General features: G+C 41.6%; 1 protein-coding gene across 21 annotated transcripts in view; it reads right to left on the bottom strand.

The window, feature by feature from the left end:
- Window positions 1-27,296, bottom strand: part of SOX5 (SRY-box transcription factor 5) — a 644,424-nt gene that overhangs the window by 284,427 nt on the left and 332,701 nt on the right. For 12 of the 21 annotated variants that reach the window (XM_068654969.1, XM_068654987.1, XM_068655126.1 and 9 more), the window contains exon 1: window positions 8,966-9,123. The exons of 8 other annotated variants lie outside the window; for them this stretch is intronic. In XM_068654969.1, coding sequence (XP_068511070.1) covers window positions 8,966-9,003 — 38 coding nt within the window. In that variant the 5' untranslated portion in view covers window positions 9,004-9,123. Of the gene's footprint in view, window positions 1-2,983; window positions 3,337-8,965; window positions 9,124-27,296 lie in introns of those variants that run through there. One more of the 21 variants, XM_068655078.1, reaches the window with a different exon arrangement.

The following is a 27,296-nucleotide window of genomic DNA, read 5'->3' as shown; positions in this document are numbered from 1 at the left end:
TGTACTTTATACCGTTATTTATACTCCAAAGTCCCTGTTTTACATATTTAAGTAATTCCAATCTTACATTTTCATCTTGTTAGGAGGAGACCTTTAGAAATTATAATTGGGTAGACACAAGTCTGTAATTTGCAGTTCTATGGAGCTCAAGATGGAAAAGGATGGTTTAGAGGTCAAAAAACAGGACTAGCAGTCAATATCTCTAGTTTTTAAACCCATCCATGCAAAAAAATTTTATGACACTGTCCCTCAGATTTCTTATCTACAGGTTGAGGCTAATCTTGCTTCCCAATTGGAAGAGCACAGAAATCTTCCTGATTTGTATATTAATGCTTTCCAAATGCTCTGGATTCCCAATCAGAAGACATTAGAGGAAGTACGATTAACAGTATCTGTACTTTTAGCAGTAAAGCAGCTTCTACATATATATGTGTAAAAAATACACAGAGATAGAACATACATGCACATGTATTACTCGATTTAAAAACTCTAAAGCACAGTTTCAGGACTGAAATTTCATTCATGAACCATACTAGGGATCTCTTACCTACTCTCTGTTTCTGAATTTTTCCCATACAAAGACACATTGATATTAGTCTAAGCTCCAAGCACAAAGGCTGCTCTGTGGAATGGAAAGAAACCTTCTTTTTTGTGTTTGTACAGTGACGAGCATAATGGGGTCCTGATTCAGGATGCCTGTACTCTACAAAAACACACTAAATCAATGACACTAATACAGATGCAGATTATCTATAAAAGAGATGCATGGCATACTTGTGAGCAATACAGTATTTTTCTCCAGCTTTGCATGGTATTTCACACAAGCACCATAGCCTACTGTTTTACTGAGTCACACAATTAGTTTCAAAGTTTAGGCAAGGAGATCAAATCTTAGAAGAACTTACAAAGCACAAGCAAAGGACAAGAGTCTTCCACTGAGAAATTCTGCTGCATTCCCATCTCAGTTACAAAAGCAAAATGAACTCTGTGTTCATATGGTTTCAACAAAGGTGAGTCAATAGGCACCTTTACAATACACTGCCCATAAATATCTACTGAAATCTCAAAAAAGTATGAGCAAAAGACAAACCAAAGGCAGAATCTGAAAATACAACTGTATTTTCTGTGTCTCTGTGCACTTCAAACTCACAAAAGCCTGGATATTTTTAATGGAAGTAGAAAAGAAATCTATTTGGCTTTACTCGGCAACTGCAGAATGAAACTGTACCAAAAGAATTATGTTGCATGCTCTGTTTTCACTTGATTTCATTTAGCTTTTTAGTTCTATTTCAGTTTTGTTTCATTTAGCTTTTTTTTTTTTTTTTTTTTAAATAATCATCATGTTTTGGTGATTCACATTTCACACCAGCACAGGAACAAGTCATGTAAATACAACACAACAAAATGACCCAGTTTGTTAATAGACATGCCAAATGGGTAAGAACATCCTTCCCTCCGCCCTTATCAACCATCACCTTCCCACACATCTCATTTCTATCCAAAAAAGCCTCTGCCCCAGTGAGGCCACAGCATCAAAATTTAGGGAGAAAGCCCTATGAATAGAAACCTGACTAAAGCTTTGGAGAAAATGCTTCCAAGTCTTGTTTCAAAAAGTGACTGCAGTGAGGCTGCTAAGGGAATTTCTCTGGAAACCGTAAGCGTCTCCACAGTCAAATGCAGCATGGGCAGCACTACAGCAAGCCAATGCCCCCTCCCAGCAAAGAGCTCCGCCAAAGCGCCCCAACCCTAACACAGGCAGGCTGCCTCCAGCGGTGAAAGGACACTCGATGCTTCATGCTCGCCATTAAACTTTCTCTCGTTTAAAACAAGAAATACCTCTAAATTTTCTACGCTATAAAAGCTGTAAGCAAAGTTGCATTTAGGTCTTTTGGGCTGCGATGAATTTTAGTCACATCCCATTCAACAAAAGTACAGCCTCTTTGAGACTCTCAGCAAACGGCAGATAACAGCTTAATGCAATCCAGTAACAGGACACTGCAAACTACAGAGAACAAACAGGAATGCGTCTGCATACCTGCACACTCATTCTTGTGTTTTTCTAGGCTCACACTTTTAATTGGCCGAAGAAGTTTGGTGAAATCTTTCCAATTAACCATGCTAAGAAAGTAAGAACAAAATTCTGAATTGTTCAGAGCCACTAACATTTTCCTTACTCTTGGTCTTATGCTATCTGTTGAGTTGGCAAGTAGCTCCAGCTCACCATCAGACTGATTATTGTTGCCCATGTCCAACCTGTGAGATGAATGAATGAAATATGGGACATTTTTTTCACTCCCACATTCTTAAAATCAAGAAACAACAAGCTCAGCACCAAATACACCAAAAGGATGACAAATTGTATGAGTTTCTCTTCACATAAACTACATTCCTTGTTCTCTTTTCTCCCGAGCTACAAAGGTTCGTGAAGTACGGGAGATGAAGACAATGGTCTTAACTATGCAAAAATAACACATTTCCCCTACAACAGAGATCCTCACTGCTAAAAAGAACTCTGGTTCTTCTGGCAAGAAAATTCAATGTCTATTCATTCCGCTTATGTTTTTGCCCCAGAAGTAATGGGATTATGCTAAGATTAGTAAAACAGAAACAAATATGCATTAATAAAAGAAAAATACAACCACACATAAAAGTTAGCATTAAGGTAACGTTTTATGATATATTGAGATTGAACAGCACATAGACATCTACATCCTATGGAAAAAAAAAAAAAAGCAAAAAAAAAGCAATGAAGTCTGTCTATATGAACTTGAGAAAACAACAGAAGAAGTATACAGTAAAGCAGAAATAAAATAAAATTATTATAGATGTCAAAAAGCAATTGCTGATATGAATTTCCATGCTTGGTCTTTCAAAAAAATGTATAAAAAGGCAATCTAGAATATCAAACATCAATTTTTAAAATAACAAACATAATTACAATATAGCCTTTATATTTACATACAGAACGACTGAGAAATGTTACCTGATTAATCCCCCAACACTTTTAAGGGAAACAAGGTCAACTCCAGTTTCAAACTTTCAAAGCGAGCCCCAAGCTTTCTCTCATTTTCACTTTAACTCTCTATGTTCTACAAGTTAAAAATCGCACCATCACGTTGAACAAAAATTTTTTTCTTAAAGTGACAGACGGACAATTCGAAGAGAAGTGCCTCGACAGACCCAAACGGGGTGTAGGACAACGTTGAGAAGTGTCCTTAAGACCAGCCAGCTAAGCCACCCCCGCATGGGCACCACTTCACCCGCTCCTCAGCTGCACAGTAACACCTGGCAGTTCCTGCAACCAAAATGCAGCTCTGTGCCTCTTCTCTTTCTTTTTCTGCTAAGAATAAACAAACACTGCACCCATAAAAAAAAAAAAAAAGCTAGGTGCAAGAGCAATGCAGAAGAGCTGCTTTCCCAGTTCCCACCCACTTCTTCCAGTCTTTCCAGACATACGACCCCACAACACCACGGTGCTTCAGAGACCTCCTCTACACTGGGCTTGGCCTCGGGGACAGACCCAGGCCCTGGGGTGGCCCTGTAGGACTCCCCACCCTGGGGTGCCCCACTTGCAGCTGTCTGGGCCCGACAGAGCATGGAAAAGCGTCCCAGGGCCAGGCCGCCCTGTGGACCGGGGGTGCCCGCTGCGCAAGGCCAGGCAGAGAAATGCCAGTGGGCTCCCAGGTCCTCCAAGGAACTTCAACTGGCAGAGGTGCTGCAAGGAGGTGGCCAGGATCTGCTTAGCTTGCAGTATAACTTTCAAGGTATTCAAATAAGACACTATTTTTTCCGCTTGTAAGAAGTACCGGAGACTTGGCGCGTGTTCCAAGAGATAAAAATTCACGAATATTTTCAAAAGGAAAAGCGCTTTGCTTCTAAGGATACTCCTTGTTAAGCCCGCTCTTTGCCATCAGCAGAGCCGTACCACAGCAATGGATTAATTGCTGCGCGCACTCCTTTCCTCTTGACCACTGCAGCAGAACTCACAGGCACTGGATGTTTCCAGTACGCGCAGGTACAACGGGACAATGTTTTTCCCCTCCACTTACAAGTTAATTATACTTAAACCAGGCCAGAGCAAGAAATTCATTAAAAAAAAAAAAAAAAAAAAAAAGAAAAAAAAAGCCAAGAGGATATCAGGATATCAAACTCACTTCTGCAAGAGTTGCAGAGGTAGCTGACATGCAAACTTCAACATTAAGAGATTATTTTAAAGTACAGTATGAAAGCATGCAAGGAAACTGTAAATCTACCTTGGGAGATACTCTTTCTCCTGTATAAATGTTATATATATTTTTAAACACAGCTACTGATATGTCGCATTACTTGGACATGAATGCCTATCCTATCATCAGGGAACTTCACATTAAAGTAACTCAGCCAGATACTATGTGCCTCTCAAACGGTAAAGCCATAAATGCTTGTTAAAAGCTCCCCGAGAAGTAGTAAATATTTTGTAAACTAGTTATGTATTTAAGATCTCTGGACAGCAAGAGAAGGAAAAACAATTCCTCTCCTATCTAAAGGTACCAATCAAACACACTATGCACATAAACATCGCAAGATGCTTGGTGGGAGAGTGTGTGTATGTGTTTGTGTGTGTTTTAATTAACTCCTTGAATGCATACGATGAGCCAGCCACCCAGAATTAGTAATGCCAAACTCCCGATTTGATTCAAATGCAGTGAATACAACAGTGGGATTGTGAGGGCTGGTGTGTCACTCATCACTTCTCTCATCTGCGCTTTCTTTGCGTTCCAAGTCTAGTTCACAATTGCAGCAACTGGTAAATTATTGAGATGTTCATTAAAATCTATAATCTGTAACAGTCAACTTCTTCCTCAATAAGCATAAGCACCACAAATGAAATTAGCGCACACAGGACATTAATGAGTAGTCTGCAAATGCATTAATTCTTTCAGACTCATCTCAGAGAAATAAAATCATGTCGACTTCTGTCTCGGCAAAGAACGACCGTCTGAAACTTTTAACTGGCACTGCATTCGTTCTTCAGATCCCAAACCCCTAGACCTAAATACGCAAGCAATAAAGTCATTTTCTGAAAGCATCTCCATGGAAGGCAAATGCTATTCAGCCCAGTATTAAAGAAATCTCGTTGTCTTACTTTAAATGAAGGAATAATCGCTCATACTTCTACAGGTAGATTTTAGGAGAGTGGGACATCATTCTGAGCAAGCCGGTTGATAGAACGGCATTATTCTTTCTCCAAAATTCCCAGCAAATGCAGTAGAAGAAGAAAGCTTTTAGGGTAACTTTAGCTAAGAAAAGCACTTAGGAATACGCAAAGTTTCCTTTTAGGAAAATGATTTCTCCATTTGACAGTGTTGGTACAACCCCAAAATAAATTCAGTGGGAGTCTGAAATGACTCGTGCAGTGCAGCAGTGAAGCAGCTAAGTATATTTTTCTCCTCCCAGCAGAGGCTTGCTTTACATCTTTGAGCCTCTCCTCTCTACACGCTATTCACTAGCGCACGGAATCTTTCCAGGGCACAGAACTAGTGACTGTCAATGCTAAACTTGTTCTGCTGTCCCCATCCCCATTGCTCCCATCCACGCCTTTTGTCTTTTCTAGCTCTTCCTTTTTTCCTGTGGAAGCACTAACCTAACCTTTCTTCCACAAATGCTGCATACTTCTCTACCTTGAATTGGCATATTAAAAAAAAAAAAAAAAAGGAAACAGAAAAGAATGCAAAGGAGAAAGAGAAAGGATGCCACTTTATCCTGATGCCTAGCATAGCCTCTCTCCCAGCCTACAGAGAAATGTAAATATGCAGTAATTAATTTGGGTTTAAGAACATTCCATACACTAGGGACATTGTTAAGCAGTCACTTTATCTATTTTTCATTTACCAGATTTTATTAAGACATTAAAACTTTATGTTGGGTATTTTTGAGGTCTTATCATTCGGTAAATTTCACAGCTGTCCATGATGGTTCTGGCCGCATTATCTCTACCTTTTCCTCAAAGTAAACTTTCTTTCTATTGCAGCCATACCTGATATATTTAAGCATGATAACTCATCTTAAAAATAAACTTAAAAAAGAGAAAAAAAGGCAAAAGAAAAGTTATCATTTTTGAGACCTATAAAGCCAATTCAAGAGTGCCACAGGTACATCACAAAGTATGTCCCTGAAGTTAATCTTGCCCTCTGTAATAAATAGAGCAGGTTTCAGTTACAATTTCTTCCTACTACCTTTCTGCAAACATCATCCCTCTCAGCATACGCGTTCTGATGCTCCTCTCTATCAAGCAACGGAACTGCCACAAACAGAAAGAAAGAAGTGCAAGTAACTTCTCAGGAAAGCACGAAAGCCCTCACATTTTTGGTACGGTAATTAATTATACATGCCAATTGACAAAATCTAGTGCAATTTACTACTGATGCTGAACGAATTAATGAATGTTTATTCGTCTGACACTCAGGATCATTTTCATTCCAAGCGCGTACCACAGATGCCCATGATAATGACCACAGACGTAAGAGAAGCCCCCTTGATTCAGATCTCTCGAGTTGGGGTGCCTCAAACTGCAAGCAGTCCAGAAACTTTACCAGGATACACAGACACATCATGGAAGAGACGACAGGGAAAGCAGAACAACCTTCCGAGATACAGGCAGACACTCAGAGATCTGAACTGCAAACAACTCCGCCTGACAAATCTTTACCTCCTTGCAATTCGCTGTTCAAGTTTAAAAGGGGACGGTGGGAGACGGGCAGCAGCAGCACAACTGAAGTCAGTCATGCAGATATGACATGTGGGACCCCAGCGACTGCAGAAATGTGCTCCAAGAACAGAGCCTGCTGTGGATCTGGGCAAATAACCTGCTACGAACGTCTAAGAACCAGTCCCCGTACATCGTGCAAATGTACACATGTGAACCCCGTGAGCGCGTGTGTGTCTGTGCATCTGTGTGTGAGAGACAGTGCGTCCTCGTGGCTGTTTTCTGATAAATACACATATATTACACGAACAGTATCTACCCTGCGTATGTGTGTGTAACTATAGTCAAACACACGCAATGTAAACAAATGGTAATGATTAACAGAGATATTGGTTTGTATCGCCAATTTCAACTGCAGGAGGAAAATTGTAAAATAAATAAATAAATAAATAAATTGTATGTCCCGAGGTTCGTTTTTATTGCTTCCCATTTCTACCGCTTGCTATTATCTGCATAGCAAAAGGAGAGCAGTTTATTGATTATTTAACTAGAATGTTTACAAGAGCAAAGCTGGGATCCCTGAAAATGAATCGTACTCCTAAAAATAAAGAGCAAAGAAGCTTGCTTTATTTCTGCAGAAGATGTTTTGTCCAAAAGGATTTGTTTGTATATAAAATTTAGATAAATATATACGATGCAGAGACTTCAGAGGAAAAAAAAAAGTCCAGCAACCGGAAAATGAAAGGACTTGATTCTGCTTCACAGACTTTATAAGCATGCTGTTCATCACAAAGTTCAAAGAATAATCTAAACCGCTTGCTTATAAATTTCTATGTATGATCTTAGTGATGCAGATGAAATACTTTGGTCTACTAATTGCACGAGCGAGACAAGCGTGTTGCTGTGATGCTACCCCAGATTTGACACCACAAACGGTACTAGTTTCCTCAGGTAGTTGAACTAAGTTGATGCAATGCACGTGAACAAAACCATCTTTTCCTATTACCATAATAATAACAAAACAGAGGAAAACGCCAAATAGTCCAAGCAAGTCTGGAAAATTAATTGTATTAAGGGAGCCCTTGGAGCAGCGCAGCAACGCCAATTCCACTTTCTAGCAAGGAAGTGTTCTGGTTGCAGAAAGAGGGTCGAAAGTGTTAAAATAGTTCTTTTCTGCATTTCCCGATTTTATTTTTCTCCGATCTCTTAATTCAAACGCTCCATCCCGTCCTTTCCGTGCACGCGTGTTCCTCAGCCCACTTAAAGTGTTTTTATCTTGCCTTCTTTTCTATGCCTTTACTACCCAATTCGGGAGGTTTGAGCGATGAACAGCTTGACTTAGCATATTTTTAACCAGCTGGTCTAGCACCTAGCTTGCATTGCATAGTCGGATACAACCAAATGTTTATACAGGAGGTAGCTTTCACGGAGATGAAGGAGGGAGAGGGGAAGAAAAAAAAAAAAAAGAAGAACAAGAAGAAGAACAGGAAGAAGAAGAAGAACAAGAAGAAGAAGAAGAGAAGCCCGGGCAGCGCATCCCGCCCTCCTTTACCCTCGCACAAGTTGGAGCTGCCGGCGGCGGCCGGCACCGGGACCCCCGGCGGGGCGGGCGGCGGGGGGGAAGCCCCGGCCGCCGGCTGCGGGGGTGCAGGGGGAGGCTCGGGGGGTTCGGGGGGCAGCTGCGGGGGTCCCGCCGCACTTTCCCCGCTCGGCGGCCCCGCGGTGCCCGGGGGAGCCGCGCTGCCGGCCGAGCAACAAAAGGGCGTGCGCTCCGCCGGGCGGCCGCCAAACTTTCCCGGGAGGGCGCGGCGAAACGGCCCCCCCCTTCCCTTGCCTTCCCCTCTCTTCCCTGCGCTTCCCCTCCTTCCCCTTCCCCTCCCCTCCCTCCCTCCCGCAGCCCCCCGCCGCCGCGCACCCCGGGGCAGCCCCGGTGCTGGAGGAAAAGGGGGGGGGGGGTGCTGCCGCCCCGCCCCCCCGCACGGCGGACACGCGGTTTGCACGCTGCTTTTTTTTTCTTTTGGGAGGGGGGAAAAGGGGGGAAAAAGGGGGGGGGGGGGCGCAGCGTGCGCCCGAGTTGCGCCCCGTGGCCGCGCCGCAGGGCAGCGGAGACGCGCGGCGGGGAAACGCGCAATAAAGAAGGGGGGGTGATAATAATAATAATAATAATAATAATTAAAAAATAAAATAATAAGAGCCCCCCACAACCCGAAACGCAGCGCTCCCCCCTCTTTCCCCAACCCCCCCCCCCCCCCCCCCCCCCGCCCCGCCAACTCGCCTCACCTTTCAAACTCCTGAGGTAAATCAGGGTCAGTGAGCATGCTGGAAAAGCGCAGTTTCCCTTTGTCACAGCAGCCACCTACGGTCGCCTCCGACTGAACCTGTCAAGTGAGCCCGAGCCCTCCACACCGATGGATTTTCTCTCCCTCCCTCCCTCCTCCCTCCCTCCCTCCCGGCGCGCTCGCTCTGAGCGAGGGCTCCTTGACCAGGCTCTTAAAGGGGCCGCGCCTCGCCGCAGACGAGACCCCCCCTCCGTGTCCCCCCCCCGATGTCCCCCCCCAGGTCCCCCCCGCGGGTCCGGTCCCCGCCAGGGATGGCGGCTGGGGGAACGGGATGGGGGCGCGGGGCGGGGGGGGGGGAGCGTGTTTTGGGGTGGGGGGGTAGAGGGGGGTGTGAGAAAAAATGGTAAAATAAATCGGGGAAAAAAAAAAGTGTGGGGGGAGAGCGGCAAAAACAAAAATAAAAGCCCGGCAATCCACCTAAAGCGGCGAACCGGGAGCAAATCCCCTGCGCTGGGGAAGATCAGCGGAGAAAGAAGATAAAACAAGAGCAGACTGATTAAATTGAAACAGTTATCAACTCTGGGCGGGTTGAAATAGGGGAGAAAAGATTAGACATAAAAATGTTACCAAAGGCATTTGTACTCCGAAGAATTTTCATTCCTTTCTCCCCCCCTCCCTCCCTGGTCTCTCTCTTTCTCTCCCTCTTTCTCTCTCTTTGGGGAGGGGAAAAAAAAAAAAAAAAAAAAAAAAGCACAACACAACAATCAGGCATTGTTCTGAGGGAAGAAAAGCAACTTTGACAGATTGAAATATAGCAGAGGCCCCTTCAAGGAAACCTGTAAACAACTTGTCACTCACTCTGTCGGTCTCACTGTTAGCTCTTGCTTTCCACAAAGTGCTGCGAACCGGCCTGGCAACGCCACCAAAGTTTCCTCGGCTCCAAACTCCATCAACCGGCCCCGCACGCCAGCACCGCCAGCACGAATGACGACCACCACCGCCTCCCCTTCCTCCTGCCGGGACTCCTGGTGCTGGGGGGCAGCTTTCTCCCCCCAAGGCTCCCAGCACACCCCTCTTCTCCAAGCCCCCCCCCGGTCCCCTGCCCGGCTGCCGCGGCCAGGTGAGGGTCTGGGGGCTGCAAGTGATGCCCCGAGTAAATTCCCCTTGCAGCCCCCCGGAGCAGAGCTGGGTGCCTTGCCAGCCTGCCTGGCCAGCGGTCTGCCTGGCACCGAGCTCCCAGAACTGGGGTGAATGAAGGAGAGATGAGGAAAAAAGGGGGGGGAAAGAAAAAAAAAAAAAAAAAGAAAAAAAAACACCCGAACTGCAACAAACTGGTCTCCCTGTTCTTTAATGCACACATGCACACACACCCACACGCGACCACAGATCTTTACTCCATTCTTTCCAGTTCCCCAACCCTAATTCCTTTCTCTCTCCCTGCTTTAATTTGCAGCTGGACAACATTAAGGGCCTTTAAAAACCACGAGGTTCTGACCCCACATCAGTTTGATTAGGTCCGCTGCCCCCTCTCTTCCCTACCTCCCTCCCAGTGACACGGCGAGAGCAACTTTACTTTCTGCAACACGCGCAAGTGTACGCGCGCATTCCTGCACAGCAGCCCTAAAGCATTTGATATTTTCATGCCCACCGGCTTCAAGAACCCCCCAAATAAAAGCTTATTATTTTTATTAATATCCAACAGCCGCGCCGCTTAGCGTGCTCCTACTTCCCCACGGTGTAAATTCTCTAAACCAGCAGGCTGAGGCAGGGGCCAGTCAGCCCAGGGCTGGCACAAGGCGCTATCGGCTACGAGCCCAGGATGATCATTTTGGCCACTGTGGGCTTGTGCCCGTCGTCCCTGTGGCGCATCGTGCCGTCCCCACGGAGCATCGTGCCGCTCAGGAAGCGGAGTGCTGGAGCTGAGTTTGTGGAGGCGCCTTTGCTGCAGTTCGTACCAGAGTCTGCCTTACACCACGGCGCTCGGAGCGGAGTCACCAAGGATCTGTCAAATTCTGGCACGAGGGAGATCTAATGGCTCCTCGCTGCGGGGCAGGGTAAGCTGACTTCCTTTGGTAGCCCCTGGCAAATAATATTTTCCACAGAGGTTTGTTCACGGGAGCCTGACAAACCTCGTTACCACGTACACGGATTTTTTATTTGTTATTTAGTAGCTAGCCCTTTTAGGACAGCTGTGAGGTAGACACTGAGAAGGCAGCAGATGATTAAAAAGAACAATTCCAAACACTTTCCCTTTCATCTGAGCGTCTCAAACCACGTTACGTCTCACATTACTCCTCTGCAGGTAATAAATATAATTAGGGCTGATTCCAAAACTTTATTTGTATTGAAAAGTATCTCACTCCACGGGGGCTCCATTCAAATCAGCAAATCTCTGTGTGGAGTAGGAGGCTACTTAGTAGGAGAATTTGGCCTCAAATAAGGAAACTGAGATGCAGACAGGCTTAGTTGCTTGCCCAAGCTGACACAGTTAGCCAACTGCAGCAAAAGGATGAGAATAAAGATCCATGTGCCTCACAGTCGACAACAGTCCTTGCGCTGCTGAAACATGTTGGATATTTCAGCTGCTTTTCCCACAAAGCAATGATTTTTACACGCAGCTAAAATATACTTCATCCCTGTATTCATGTTTGTGAGTCCCCTTGGCCTTTAATTTTCCCTTCGATTGCCCCTTTCTAGATGCTGTTCCTTCTCTGTCACTCCTTGCTTTGCTTCCCCCTTTTTTCTCACACTTGGCCTTGGGAGCAGTTTGCAGAGAAAAGCCAGTCAGAAGCCCCAGCTGGAGGAAAATGAAGGCAACCTTTTATTCAAAGGATCTGCAAAAGTTCTGGCAGAACAGGACTATCTCATTTTGACTGCATGGTAGCTCCACTCAGCTCTCTAACCTCATATCCGTTCAACTCCACTGCACAACTGCCCTCCTTCTACCACGTTTGCCCTCTGTTCGGGTAAGGTGAGGCTGCGGTCTTCGATCACCCGTCCCTATAGCACTTTTTATTTAAGCGTCTTCATACTCCTCTGAGTTTGTGTTATGACCAGCTCCTTAGTCAGCTCTCTGCTACTCTCATTACAAACCAGAGCAATCACCATCGACACCAGGAATTACGGAACAGGACATTGGCTAGACCAGGACCAAGAACCATAATAAAAGGGAAAAAACAAAACAACTCGCCAACAAAGAAATGTCAGGGGAGAAAACAAAGATAAATGAGCAAGAGGGAGAGCTGAGAAGGAGAGAGGAAGTGGAAGAAAGAAAGGAAGTGGAGATCATTCATCTGAATGTTTCTGACATGAGTCCTGCTTTTCCCTTACCCTAGTTTACAACACTTGCCCTTACCCCACTATATTTTCTGCTAAGGTACTCATCTCCTCCTTCCTTCACCTCATATTTTCTGAGCTCCCAGCTCAGTGGTGGGAAACACAGTTGGGTCCAAAAAGGAGAAAAAGTGTTAATGTTATTACTGTATTAATATTAATATTATTGCATTATTGTATTGATATTATTGTATTATTAACAGTCCAGGCTTATCTATAAAATTATGTTCTCATACTAAGTTCTGCTGCAATGGCAATAAGGAGAAAAAGCGAGCTCAACAAATGATTTGAGGGAATCTTTGAAAACTTTATTCAAATTGTGTCATCTTAGAGACTTGCTTTTTAGAAATTGTGAGGACGTGTAACAAAAGCTGCTATCATATCAAAAACTGAAAAGAAAACAAGGAATTTGGATAAATAACCACAAACGGAGAGATAAGAAAATGCAACTGTCCAATTTTTGACATACAAAGTTTTACCTTGTCCCAAAACGTTTCACCAGTAATAGCAAGTCCCAATAGCCCTTTTTCACTCAGCAAGTCATAGTTAAAAATCCCATTCTCAGTGTTGGAGATCTTGTTCAATTCTCTCCACAAGCCTACAATTCAGGATGCAAGTCCAAATGCCTCCAAATGAGGAGAAAAGTGAAACCTCTCCCCTCAGCCCTTACATTTGTTTGGTGAACCTGCATTTCTCTTCCTTTGCTTCCTTTAAGGGGTGCCCAAAACAAAAAAGTTCAGGTAAAACAGGGTAATTTGGGTTGAACTAAACAAAAAAGCTCTGTTTTTCATTTAGGTGAAGGGAACAAATAAACTCTCATCTGAATTTTTGTGCTTAACTGAATTGTTGTTGCTATTGTGGTTCTCCAGTTCAAGAGGTGAAGCAAAAAAATCAATTATCCACCCAGCTCAAGTTAGAAATACCATAAGTCTGGAATATTGCATAGATAGAATCCACAGGTCTTTATATGGGCATATGGGCAGAAAGAAAACCTTAAACTAAGCGATTTTATTATTATTATTATTTCTGAATTATCAAATTATAACACTTCAGCCTAGTCCCTTTGGCAGCTGCTGCAATATAATAAGTAAAGGAAGTGCTGGGAAAAAAAGGGCTTTTGTTGTTTCCACTGTAGGTTTTAATAATAGAGACCTACAAGGTCCAAGGAAATGTAAGATGTTCCACAGAATGATTTACTGGAAAGTTCTCACAGAAAATATGCAAAACTCTGAGGATCCTTACATGGATTTTCTTTTTTAGGCATATATCCAAAGCAACTACAGCACTAAGAACAAATCTTTAAAATTTCTAAGAATGGCTGTTTTGGAACAGGTTAAGATAGAGTGAAGGGAGAATAGAGAGGGGTTCATACATTGACTATGAAGAATATCTTGCAAATAATGAGTGCTTACTTCAGAGTATGGAAATGTTTAGCTACAATGCAGTTTGGATCATATGCTTCGGAACAGATTTTTCCTTTCAGTGTGCATGCCTAGCTGCCATTTCCATTAATGGGAATTAAGTACATGTGTCAAGAGGAGAAGTTAACTCTTAGAAATATAACTAATCTATGCTTTTTTTAAAAGAATGTAAATGCCACATCAGGCATGTTTGGTGTTGGCAAAATTGAGCGCTGAATATAGTATAGCAAAATCTGAGAAGGAGAAGGCGGTCTGGAGGACTGAAATTTCTGTGCTATTTAGAGTTTTTAAATTTACTGAATTTCTTCAAGGAAAAGTAAAACCTTCTCTTTTGCAAGTGGGAAGCCCTTATTTATCAGTTATTTATTTGTAGTTTTAGTGAGGGCCTATCATCTGCAACCCTCCCTGTAAAAGAGAACTGACACTACCCTTAAGGAGAAATCTGAACCTTCATCTAAAATTTGAATTCGTATTTCCCTCAGGGTCACTAAATATTACAATAAAGTTCCTAATATTTTATTTTATTTTTAAATCATGTCTGCACTCTTTAATTCTGTTCACTGCACATCAGGCAGGGTAAAGGAACCTCAAAATTAATACCCATAAATAACTAATTTTTTAGAAATAAAAATATATGTAAACACATGTAAAATTAAATTACATTAATATTTTGGCAAAATGTAACTTCAAACTGTTAAAATGAGAGAAAGTAGAGAGGGGACACATTCTTGACACCCTGCCCCCCGTGTTCCTTTATTTTGGTTACAGCTTATTTTATTTCTTTATACTGACAGTTAGCTACAGCGCTCTTTATTGTCTGTTTTACTAATCTTGGCTTGCACAGAAGCAGCTCAAAAAATAGATAAAAAATAAAAACAGAACGGTTAAAAAAATCACAAAAATAGAGGGGCATATCCATGGATAGGAACTGTGCTTGAAATGATTTAAGAAACTAACTAGATTTCAAATCCACAGCTTCTCGTTAAAGCTCTGAACATAAAGTGTTACTAAAATAAGAACCTGTTGCTTTCAGTCTTTTTTTTTCCTAACTTCTTTTTTAAGCACGGCTATTTTGCATGCAATGTGCCGTCCTGATCGAAGACCGCAGCCTCACCTTACGCGCAGTCTCCGTGCTCTGCTTCCATCCTAATCAGGATGATTTCTTTCTGAGTGACAGGCCTGTTTGCCGCCAGTGCCCAGCCGTTCTCCAGCCTCTGGGAAGGCAATGCCAGCAGGAACGTTCCTCCTCTGTGTCATTTGCAATGACTGTTACGAACATGTAAATGCCTGCTACAATATACCGGACGATGAACTTAATTCGTTTCATACAGATAACCAACTCCCATCAAACGGAAATGACTCCCTTTTCCCCTGGTGTGTGTGTGGAGGAGTAGCTGGTAGAAAGCGAGTCTCTTTTGAACAAGCAACCTCAGTTTTATAGCCAAACATAAGCTTCTGAGCCTATGTATCGTAATAACACAACTTTGATCTATTTATAAAAGTAGATTGTGATTGTTGAGCATGATTCAAAGCATGCTGAAACTGAGATCTTTCCGCTCAACTGAGTGGGCCTTTCTGAGTCTCTCTCGATATATTTCTTACAGGTCTTATCACCACACTCTTGTCACTTCCCTAATAATAATGTTTTTTTTTAAAAAAAAACAACAACCAACCAAAAAAAAAAAAACACAAAACACCACCAACAGAAAAAACCACACCACTCATCCACTGAACAGGGCTGTAGTCATCATATTTTGTCTCTGTATTTCAAGTCTAAATGTGCTTTACCCATAGCCTTACTCTTCTTACCAACCTGTGCACTGAGGACACTGGGTTTAAACAGATTTGCTTCCATTGATTGTCTGATATAAAACAAGCATCATACAGTTGAAAGCACAAAGCTCTTTTGGAATAATCCACTGTGCCTAGTCCTGTGTACTTTGTGAAGGCATTCCAGCCTTCCTCTTGTGGTCCTGAGGTTTGCTCTCATGTTTGTAATTAAAATTCTCCAAGCCCGCAGGTACATCTCCTGTCTGCTTCTCCTCCCTAGAAGTGTGTCTTCTAGTGCCATTAGGATCGTTTATTACACTTTTACCACAGGGCTATCAGCCACCCTCAGCTAAACAGCCTGAGCTCGTTTGTGGTGGGCACAACACAAGCACATACGGCTCAGTTCATGGTTGCCCTCCACTTTAGATACTCAGTTGGATTAAAAGAAAACAGAGAATATAAAATAATCCCAAAGAATTTTACCATTTTCTATTCACTCTGTACTGGAACCTTTCCAAACCAGTTTAGAATTTAGACTGTAATTGTAATTAAACACAGAAAAGGTAAAATTCTTGCATTCTGTCAATTGTTTTTCTATTTTATTCCTTCTTAATCCATATAATCACAAGAACTCATGTAAACACTACATAGCAAATGTTTCAAAAAGCATAGATGCTGAAATGTATGGGTTTTAAATTCAGAAAAAATCTGTAAGTACATTCCCTTTCTCCTGTACGACACACACAAGTTCCCTGCATTACATATACAGTCTGTGGTAAGATTATTACAAATTAGTGTTTATTAAATGCACTCTACTGATATTTAACTTGTTATACATGTCACTGGGAAGATCAAACTGTAAATTAAGCAATGATTCTAATGACATTAAATGCGTCTCTGTAAGAGGAGTCATAAAATATGTTGCTATCTTACACCTTGCACACTGAAACAGCAGTCAATGAGTATGTAGAGTTATGTTTCATTTCTAAAGCTACAAAAGCATACTATATGCGTTCACGTATTTTAATGCAGCTCTGATGCAGTTTTATCAGCAATTTTCCACTTTTGGGTAAAAGCAAAAGTGATGCCATTTGGTTCTATTGAAACAAAAAGCTGAACTCCTACTTTCCAACACACAGCCTCCAATTCAGCCACTATTACAGAGAAACAAATACATAAGCATAGTGTGAAACAGCCCCATGGCTTGTTGTTATTGCCAGTTCGATCAGAAACTAACTTTTGCTTCTGATCTCTCCTTATATGGGACAGCTAGAGGCTGGAAAATTTGCTGGGGTAGCATGGTGAGGGTCCCTGGGAACACTCCTGCACCTTGTTGAAAAAGCAGGGAAAGTACTGCTACAGTATATTGAAGCGTAAGTGTGGGGAAAATCAGAATATCTAGGGACACTTCAAAAGCCCTAATGCAATCCAGGTACAGGGTAGACAACCTCCTACTAACAATTATCCTGTAAGCAAGACAGATCTTCAACAGGTGACACTGAAGTATATTCAGAATATACAAGAATCAGAAAGGAGATAGTAAAAAAAAAAAAAAAAAAAAAGCCAACAACAAGAAAAAAAAAAGACAACTGGATTGAGACAAATGTTCATTAAGATTAAAACACAAAGTAGTTTCTCAGGAATGTTTATCAAAGTAAACTTACGTCATAAATTTTTCTCTGCCTGGAGAAGATCCAAAGCTGAGTGTCTCTTCTCTTGCCATATAACATTGTACTCAATCCAGACTGCACATTTGGTCACCCGCTTTTCCCTTTAAATAACACTTTCTATTTCTGATGGGGCTTTTGTTTTGCTTTACAAAGTTTAATTTCTCTTTCTTTGTTGATGCGTTTTCCTTTTGTCATTATTTCAGAGTTGTGCAAAAGTAATTAGTGACATGGTGCCAAGGACTGAACCTCGCAAGCAACCTAAATATTTTGATTCACTGAGAATGCAGTCCATAATTTACGAAGTGCCTGACCCCTGTCCAATAAATAAAATAAAATAAATTAGATAACTTCTGCATGTTAACAGCTTTAGGCATATGCAGAGAAATATCAAAATGCAGAAACAATGAATGCCATCACATCAGGTATCAGATACTCTTTTAACACTTTCAAGAAACACAGTCACATTCTTACATACCTTTTTAGCACTTGACTCTATCTGATCAATCCTGTCAACCACCTCTCTTAGTATTTGCATGTAGCCACAGCCCTTTCTTGAGAGCAATGTGGTTCCAAATCTGAGCAAAGATTTCACAGCTGAGAATGTCACTGGTGAAACTTGGTTTCTAATGAATTCTGAGCTAGCAATAAAATGGCAGCAGGTGGCTCCAGGAGTGCAAATTGTGTGAACAGAAAAAGAGACAGGAGACACCTACTTTTTTGTGTGTCCATGTAACTTGCCTTTTTTCACTTTGCCATAAATTTCTCAGAGGAGTCTGAATACTGTAGTCAAAGTTAACCTGGTACAAGCAGTTGGGACAGGTTTTGGCACAAAAGCAACTACACAGAGCCTTTTGACTACAGTTTCTGAAAAGGTCACAACTTTTAGAGAGATTTATCGGCCGTGACACATTGGGCCACTAAAAAAATGCCCATGACATTACCAGGGATTTGTGTTTAATTGTAAGACAAAGATGTACATAGTTTAATGGAGCAAATTTTCTTATACTGATAGTTCAGAAAAATTGCCACAGAAGTTAAACAAGAACTTTGCTTCAAGCACAGAAACTACAGCCTGGCTCAAAACAAGAGAAAGTTCCCCACTATGTTATGTTCTCGATGTTTTAAAGCAAGGCAGACTCAGGCTGGACAAGAGGTCTGTAACCAGAGAGGGAAGCTCATTCCTAGCCCTCATCTGCTGCTGGCTGCCTTAAATTGTGTAGCCAGGCTGCCCATTTTCCTACACTGCAAGGAGTCCCTGTGAAGTCCTCTACTATCTTCTACAGCCCTGACTTGACGGTTCTGCCTCAGGCACAAATGTTTCTTCACTACTTCTCTACAGTGGTCACTGGCATTTTCAATTCATTAATATAAGTGTGAAACACCACCTATAACACTCAAATTTTGGGTACCCCCACTGTAGTGTTTTTCCACACCGACAGTCAATCATATACTTTTAGTTTTGTCTTCTGTCCTTTACAGGACTATCTAATTCTCAAAATAACTCCTATCCCACAACCACTTTTCCAATAAGCCCTTGTGAAGATCTTTTTCAAAAACTTGCTTTAGAGGCCAAAAAAGTCTAATGACTGTCTTCTACTATTTGTTGACAAGCTCAAGGAATTATCATTAGACATCATTTTTCTTTACAAAAGCTATGCTGACTGATAGCTATAGTATCAGAGTACTCATCTATATGTCTCCTAATTTTATTTTTTATTACTATTTCAACCAATTAATCAAGTAAGGAAAGAAAATTCATTAGACTAATTCTCGGCATCAATTCTACTGTTCAATTAAAGAGAGGCAGAAAAATTGCTTTCTCCAACCTTACAGTTTAGAAGCCAATATTAAAGAAAAGACTACATATTAAGTTAGCAGCCCTATTTGAGCTAACCATCAATTTTCAGTAGCACATTTTGGTATATCCAACTGTACCTGATACTCTGTTGCTCTTCATATGATGGGTATAGCACCTCCTTTTCCTTCACTTTTGTCTGTGACAGTAGCTAATGCTTAATATAGAAAAAGAATGGCTAGGGGTTAGATTTCCCTCTTAAATCTTCTGTGATAGAACATGGCAAGGAAATAATTTGGCTATTATTTCTGCACATGGTTGGACTAGCCCATATAAGGAGAAATACAGTATTTTTTAGTAATAATCCACTGACCTGTGTTTACAAATCCCATTGCAGAGTTTTGTGAAATGCTTGCACTATTTTCTTAGGTGAGACAGAATGCACATGAAACCAAGACAGAGAAGTTTCAACAGTAACCTAAACCTGACAGACTGATTTTTTTAAACTATAATAATAATAATGATAATAATAATAATAAACGTATATATAAACCTTATAAAATACTTGCTGGCATTAGAATTTTAGCTGTGAACACTGTTTTCATTATTGGTAAATATATGCTTGCCACTCTCCCTGATGCCCAAAAAGGTCCCATAACATGACCTATCCCTAAAATACAGAATATTCAACGACAAGTTCTTAGTACTGTATTTTTAAAGGTTGCTATACACACAATCTGTGTAACAAAATGGTTGTTCATATGTGAATATTCCGTTATTAATATAAATCAGTGAGTACAATGTGGGGAGGACTACAGTCAGCAATCTTCTTAGAAACAGTCTGTTTGACTATTTTGATTCACAGGTTAACCCAATCTGGGAAATAACAGAAAGGAGAATCACTCCCACATACATGGGCAGTACAAAGGCAGAAGACTTGTTACATATGCTTAACTGGATTCCACATCATGTGGACAGTGAATCCCAGGCATCTTTGTTGCATTAGCCTGACTGCACATAGTCACTCTTTGCATAAACCAGGAGCACCTGTCTAGGATTTTCAGATATTCAGCATCTGTTGCTGAAGAGTCAGATGTTGCTGAGCCATTGCTGGCCATCCAAAAATCTCATAGATCACTGCACAAAGCAATGAAGCAGTAGATTATCACTAAAAGCCATAGCATATTGGCCATTTCTTTACAGTTTGCATGTCTAGAGAAGCATCAAAATTCCCTTGTTCACTGAGTCCGTTACAAGACGGAAGAGGATCTGTATAAGCAACACATACAGGTCTTGTGTCATCATTTTAACCTGGAAGCTAATACTGACTACTTTCATACCAGTTGCTAAAAGTTTCCTTACATTTAGACTACAGACAATTCTTACTTCTGGTGATCAAAACACATCCGTAATACTTGAAGTCATCTCCGTGACCATACTCCTTCCACATAAGCCCTTATTTGCAGGGCTTTTAATTTTTCTAATTATTTTTTTTCTTTTTTTTTTTTTTCTTTTTTTTTTTTTTTCTTCTGTATTTAAATACACAGCTAAAAGAAGCATTCACAGAAAGCATTCAGTTGGGTTGCTGTGATCCATTTCAAACATCAAAAAATACTACAAAACAAACAAAAATAGTGAAGAGATAAGTGTGAAGTGCCTTTATGAATATAAAGAATCTATAAAGCCGTCACTAGGTGGGTCCATAGCAATGGATTAGACTTTGAGAAATGTTACATGCAAAACATTAATGCTTAAAACAGATGCAATACAGACCAAAAGAGACTTCTGGAAACAGGAAACCGGAAAATGAAATGGGAGATTCTTTCCTCCAGCTGCAGTCATCAGGCCTTGAAACCATGGGGTGGTATTCTGCACTGCTGCCCACCCCTGTAGGTGCTTCAGTGAGGAAGACTACAGTTCAAATGAATAGAAGTTGCTTGTGTTCTCTGGTAAGAAAGTCCACACACTCACATAAAAGCAGTATTTCTCCTTTCTGTAGGAGTAAGACTAAGGACGAAGGGAGGCATTTTTACAGACCCAAATCTCTGTCTGCATCTTCAAGCCAAAGGAGGAATGTTCCTAACTCATCCTTGAAAGCATTTCTTTGGGGCAGTGAGTGGAAAGGAAAGTGTCATTTCTTAAAGTACTTTCCTCTTGAACTGCCATAAGAGCTGGGTGTGGATTCCAGGCAGAAAATCCATTAATTTTGGTTTGGTCACATTTATTCAGATCTGGCAGCACTTCAGCCGAGTGGGAAACTGCCCCTGCATGACCACCATGACAGCAAGGAAGGAACAACAGGTATTTTCTCATTTCTGCTGAGCAGAAGCTCCTATCAGGATACAAAGATGATGGAAAATGTGGGTGGATTATTTGGTTCCAGCTGGCTCCACATCACACAGTGAGGAAATGCCACGATCTTTGACAGGTTCATATTAGCAAAAATCAAGTGAAAGATTATGGGAAAGCTTCCCATTCCATTATCAAATAATTTGGGGGAGGGAGAAGGATGGGAGACGAGCAGTTTTTATTTCTAAGCTCTTCAGGAACTGTCTATTTTTATGACCCTTTTAGTGTTGAAAGCATTGTCTGAAATAAGGACAGATCTCCAATGATGTGAAAGCAAACCTATCGTTACACTTTTCAGAAAACGTAAAGCAGGAATCAATGAGCCGTTTTCATTTGGTGGAATGCAGCAGGTCTAACTGACTAATATGCCATACGTGCAAAGGCCCCAGGGGGAACCACCAGCCCTGCCCACACCTGGGGTACCCCCAGCTGCTCAGGGCCCCACATCAGCACCCAAGGGCCGTCAGCCCCTGCTGCAGGGAGGCTCCAGCAGGACTGGATCCAGCTCCGTGCTGCCCTGCCCTGCCCAGCCATGTGCCCTGCCCCCTGCACCCACCCACAGGCCCATGTCGCAGGCCTCAGCCCCAGGGAGGTGCCCCATGCTTGGGGCTGCCCTGGTGCTCCCGGCCCATATGCTCCAGGCTGGGCTGTGGGACAGGCCCTGGCTGCCAGGTCCTGCCCAGTCACCCAGGGGAGCCCCCGTGCTCCCCAGCTACCAGCCCCCAGGGAGGAGCCAGCCCCTGTGTTTACCATGAGGATAGATCCTGCAACGCAACCCACCTGTAACACAACCAATAACCAAATGCCAGTTGTGAAACCCACCCAGTAACCTCCAATAAAAAACAAAAAAAAATAATAAAAAAAAAAAAATCAGTGGAACTGGCATCTACCCTTCTTCCCTACGGAGAAGAGAGTGGGAACACACCAGTCACACATGAATGCGCTGTTCCCAGTTACACAAGGGAGTTCTCTATATAACATGAAATTGTATTGCCTTAAACACTGGATGGACTGATTTGTGATAGTCAATAAGGAAGTAACGGGAACAGTATTCAAATAATATTCCCTGCCACTGTTTGAATTCAGTGCTACTGAGGAACCACTCCTTCCTCTGGGGAACCAGAGCTGAAAGGCATCTACTCTGGATCTTCCTGGGCTACTTCTGTCAGGAGCTAAGGGACTACTTAGTTCCTCTGAAACACAGCCATAGAAGGAGGAAGGAAGGGCAGCACGAATGGCTCTGCACCCCATATCCACAACAGTTCAGTGGTTAAGAATTACTGAATTCATCCCAGAAATGGAGAAGCTGTGGCCAGCGCTCCTTTGCCTTAAGGCTACAAATCCATGACTTGCTCTTCCTGATGACTTGCTCTAACTGCAACATGTTAAAGCTGTGACTAAACGCTAGTCAAATGTAGTAAGCCTCCCTAGAAGCTGCTATAAGATGCAGGAAGCTCATTTAGACTGGAAAGGACGTGGCACAATGACAACATACCAACAGAGTGGGGAAGGTGCCCCACCGAGAAGATGGTGCTCTGGATTCCAGACACTATTCTATAGCCTCTTCCTTCATTTTACATCAAATGGCTATAGATAAAGTATTAAAGTTGTTTCATTACTTAATTCATTATGCTAGAACAGAAATCACTTTCTGCAGCCAAATTAATCTTTTTTTTTTTTTCTAACCAAGTTGAACCATTTCATTAAAAGAATTGCCGGATCTCGGCCAGTCCCAGATCCTCGTGCATTCTGATGATTGGGCCACTCTCCTAAAAAGTAGGAAATGCACACCTGGCCTCCCTTCAGTGAGAGAAGAGACCAACTCACACAGAACAGCATTCTGAGAGATCTCTGAGGAGGAGAGGTGCTACTCTGCTCATTTATACCGAGACAGCAGCACTTCTGGGTGAGCTTTATTTTAAGTTAAATACCTCATGCAACTGGGAAGTATAGGCACAATCAGGGTAGACAGAAGCTAAGAAGAGGTTCTTGGGATCACAAGATTTCATTTAGGCACTTAACGCTCTGTCACTATTCCACTTTAAACACTCGCAGATCTGAATCTAAGTGCAGCTCCAATTAAAGAGAACAAGATATTCCCTACGTAAAGAAAATGGATGTGGTTGGAATAAAACTCCAAGACAGGAAAGAGGCTGGAAATACTTGTAAACTCAAGTGTTTTAACCTGATATTTAGCAATCCCTTAAAATTACTATCTTTTTTTTTTTTTTTTTGTCTGTAAATACTCATTTTCTACAACTTTAATACCTGCTCAAAGCCATTCAAATGTTCAAGGAGTGGCAACAGTTAATTTTTGTTAAGTATTACTGTCAAACTGCACTACGATATATTCAGAATTCCTCACATGATTCTTCCAGTACAGTTAAACAACACACTCAGCCAAGACAACATAAGATAGCAGCACTATAGTATGAGCTAAGTACTATTATATCATCAGGAAACTCTCAAACGAACACTCTAAAGACACTTTCTGAGCAATTTTGGCTACAAAATTAACCCTTTTTTGATTTCAACATACATCACCAAAATAAGTATATACATAATCTAATCTCTAGGTATAGACAATGTAATTGAGGTAAGGATGAGCTGCCTAATAGTATGCACAGGCAACTGTACGGTAGAAATTTCCAAGTTTATAATGCCAGTGCTGGTCTAGCTTCTTTCAGATCTTTAGGCAATGTTTTGTCAAGTCTAGCACTCGTATACTATCTAAAAAATAGTTAACATCTATTTTGTGGGGCTTCCAAGAGGATCTAGTTAATGTTTTTACAGCATTTTCAAAATACAGTGTACTGTGTAAGAGCACAGACTTCCTAAAAACCTGACAATGGATCTGGAGTTTTCCTTTGCTGGAATGGTTGCTTGACATCCATGATTTCTCTCATCAAGAGACTGTTTTTTTTTGTTGTTGTTGTTGTTTTTTGTTTTTTGTTTTTTTTTTTTGTTTTGTTTTTTTTTTTTTGGTTTTTTTTTGGTTTTTTTTTGAATCACTGCTAGTATGTTATTAACTTCTCTGAGTAGATGGCAAAGATTTGTGGAAGCCAAGACAAGAGTTCAAAACAGAGGTGGATCTCACTGGGGCTATACTCTGCAACTTCCTCTGGTGTCTTCTCATCAATCATCTGTTACTAAAAAGACAGATATGGAATGGAATACTACTTCCAAGGGATGGAATACTACTTACTGGATGACCTGGATGTGTAGCAAACATTAATTTGAAGAAAACCCAATGTTTTTCGTACTTTGTATTCTTTTGGATTTATAGCTGTTCTAAAGAGGTGAGGCTAACAATGGTGGCCATTGTATGTAACGTGCTGTTTGGAGTGGTATTTGGATTTAGGTCAACTGAGGATTTCACTTTACATGCATGTCAAATAGCCAGGATCTTGAATAATGTGGACAAAACAGAAAAAATAAAATAAAAATAAAAAAAAAGTTTGTTAAAAATCTATTATATTATGTGTGAATAATGCTGAAAAAAATCCTTATCATCTCATATTGTATACTATTTGCTTCCAATTAAGCTGAAAAAAAGCAAAAAGGAGAGGAAAAAAGCAAAAAGACCAACAAAACTCAAAACTTTTAAAGTTCTTCAAAAAGGTTCTCTTCAAACAGCAGTTCAAAGTATAGACTGGTTCTTATTTTATCTTGAGTTGGCTTATCCATCCACCATAAGGACTTCTTTAGTTCCTGTAAAACAACTGTGTGTTCAGGAGAGTGTCTATTCTGAAAATGTTTCTATTCATAAAAACAGTCTTTCTGAATTCTAGCTTTCCAGTATGTTTGCAGCTCAATGTGAGATTTACTGGCTGACAGATAAAAGATGTCTTTTTCAAGCACCAGTCCTGAACACTCAGTAAGGGATCACAAAATCAATCTGGTTACCTAGTGGCTCATCCAGCAACAATAGGAATAGACAATTTGTTCACTGTCAACACGTGGACAACTCCATTGCCTTTGCTGTCTTCAGTGGGATCGTATGGTTTAGGCAGAACACAGCCTTGTGGAAGAGCTACATTCAGACGTCTGCTCCTGATGCACCAAACAAAGGAAGTTTCATACTACTGTTCTCTGAAGCCGCCGCTCGTACAGTGTAGAGCAGGGGTCGGCAACCTTCCAACGGTGATGTGCCAGATTGTAATTTTCTTTCCCGAATTAGAGTTTAAGAATGCTGGCAGGAACTTTGCAGGAGCCAACAGACGCTGCCTCTCAAAGAGGCAACACGCTGCCAATCAGCTGATTGGCAGTATCTTGCCTCTGTGAGAGGCAGGGGCTCTGGGTTCCCAGGGAATTAGGATCTCAGTAGGAGCCAGTGCTTCTCAGAGATACCTCCTGCACTGGCCTTCCTATACGCTACTCTAAATCTGCCCGATGGTGTTGATGCCAAGTGTGGCCAGATCAGAGCTTTTACCTTAAAAATGTGTCCTGAATTCAAAGCCATATCCCAGTTTGAGCACTGGTTCTAGCATAGAGGCAAAGGACCAAAACAAAATAGAATTTAGTGCTCCCTGAAGCCTACGAAGTCATAGGAAATAAAATAAATGTTCTCAGTTGTCCAAATTTGTTTGTAACTCTGAGTTTCCATCATGAGACATGTGGTCAATGTCAATGCCCAAACACAGATTTTAGAGAAAAAAAATCACTTAAAATAATTACATGTGCCCTTGCACTTGCTTCAAATTCACGTACCTCTTTCAGGACTCCCCAGACATTTTCAGTTAGAGAGGAAATATACATACAGGCAACACACTGCTTAGGATAGAATAGATCTCTGCAATCAAACTTGCACATTTTAAAATGGAAAATACTTAAGAAAAAAACGGTCATTTTCCATGATTTTTTTGAGAAACTCAGACCACCTTTACTTCTCCCCCTTTCCCCCACCCCCCAAAAAAAAAAAAAAAAAAAAAAAAGTTAAAGAGTAAAAGACTCTTTCCACCTCTTTCAGCTTTTGAGTGAGCTGCAGCACATTTTGAAAGCATGCAAATTGTATGAATAACCAGTTGTGTTGCCATCAGGCACAGTGAAGGGATGTGAGCATGGAATTGTGCTCTCCTCAGTTCTAAACTTTTCCCACCAAACTGAGTAGCGATGCAGTTGAAAGAGCGAGCTGCCACCGTGTCCTCTTCAGGACATTTAAAAGCAGTGCTGGCTACTTCCAGGATTCCAACATCCTTCTCTGTGCGGGTTGTAGCTCACAGTCATCCTCTGAGAATGGCAGTGGCCTAGCTTTTGTGCCTCTGGCAGTAGTTCATGGGGTTTTGTTCAGTAAATAATCTGATTTTGCTGAGTTGGTAGCAGCTGAGATTGTTGGTGATATATTGTCCTAGCATTAAACACACTGACACCTGGCAGGATGATTGACTAGAGTCTGAATCTTGGCAGAATAGTGTTTTGCAGTTAGTTTGGCATTTCTTTATTAAGTTCAGGTTAGATTCACTTAAGGAATGTGGTTGCCAGCTATGCCATGTTTTAGAATTTATATCCATCATGATGATTAATGATCTATTTACAAAGATATTTATAATGAAATTCTTACCTTCTTTTCCCAGCCCAACAAAAAACACACCTATCATTGTATTCTGTTGAAGCAAGCAAAATTCCATTTGAAGAAGCATTTTCAGACCTCATTGTGGGATCTTTCCATAGTCTGCACAAGTCCAAAACATTCTAAACATGAGTGCGTATTTTTACGAATTGACAGTGTTAAAAAATGACATATTATACACAAACACTGTTCACTTTTTGCCTTTTTTCCCCCTCTTCTCTTTGCCTCTATGTTCCTCTAATTTAGTGAGCCACCTAGGAATATATGAAACTTCGAGCATCTGCCTCTGTGCCTATGCAATTATCAGAACAGAATTATTATAATGTAACAGTAGTGCCTAGGAACCTCAGCCACCAGTGGATGGTGGTTGCTACACAAGCACAGAGAAAAAATGTCATTCCTGCCCTAGGCAGCTCGCAAGTTAT

Source organism: Anas acuta, chromosome 1 (assembly GCF_963932015.1).
Source record: "Anas acuta chromosome 1, bAnaAcu1.1, whole genome shotgun sequence".
NCBI classification, from domain to species: domain Eukaryota; kingdom Metazoa; phylum Chordata; class Aves; order Anseriformes; family Anatidae; genus Anas; species Anas acuta.
Note: the sequence above shows the minus strand (reverse complement) of the source record. Positions and strands in the feature narration are given on the sequence as shown.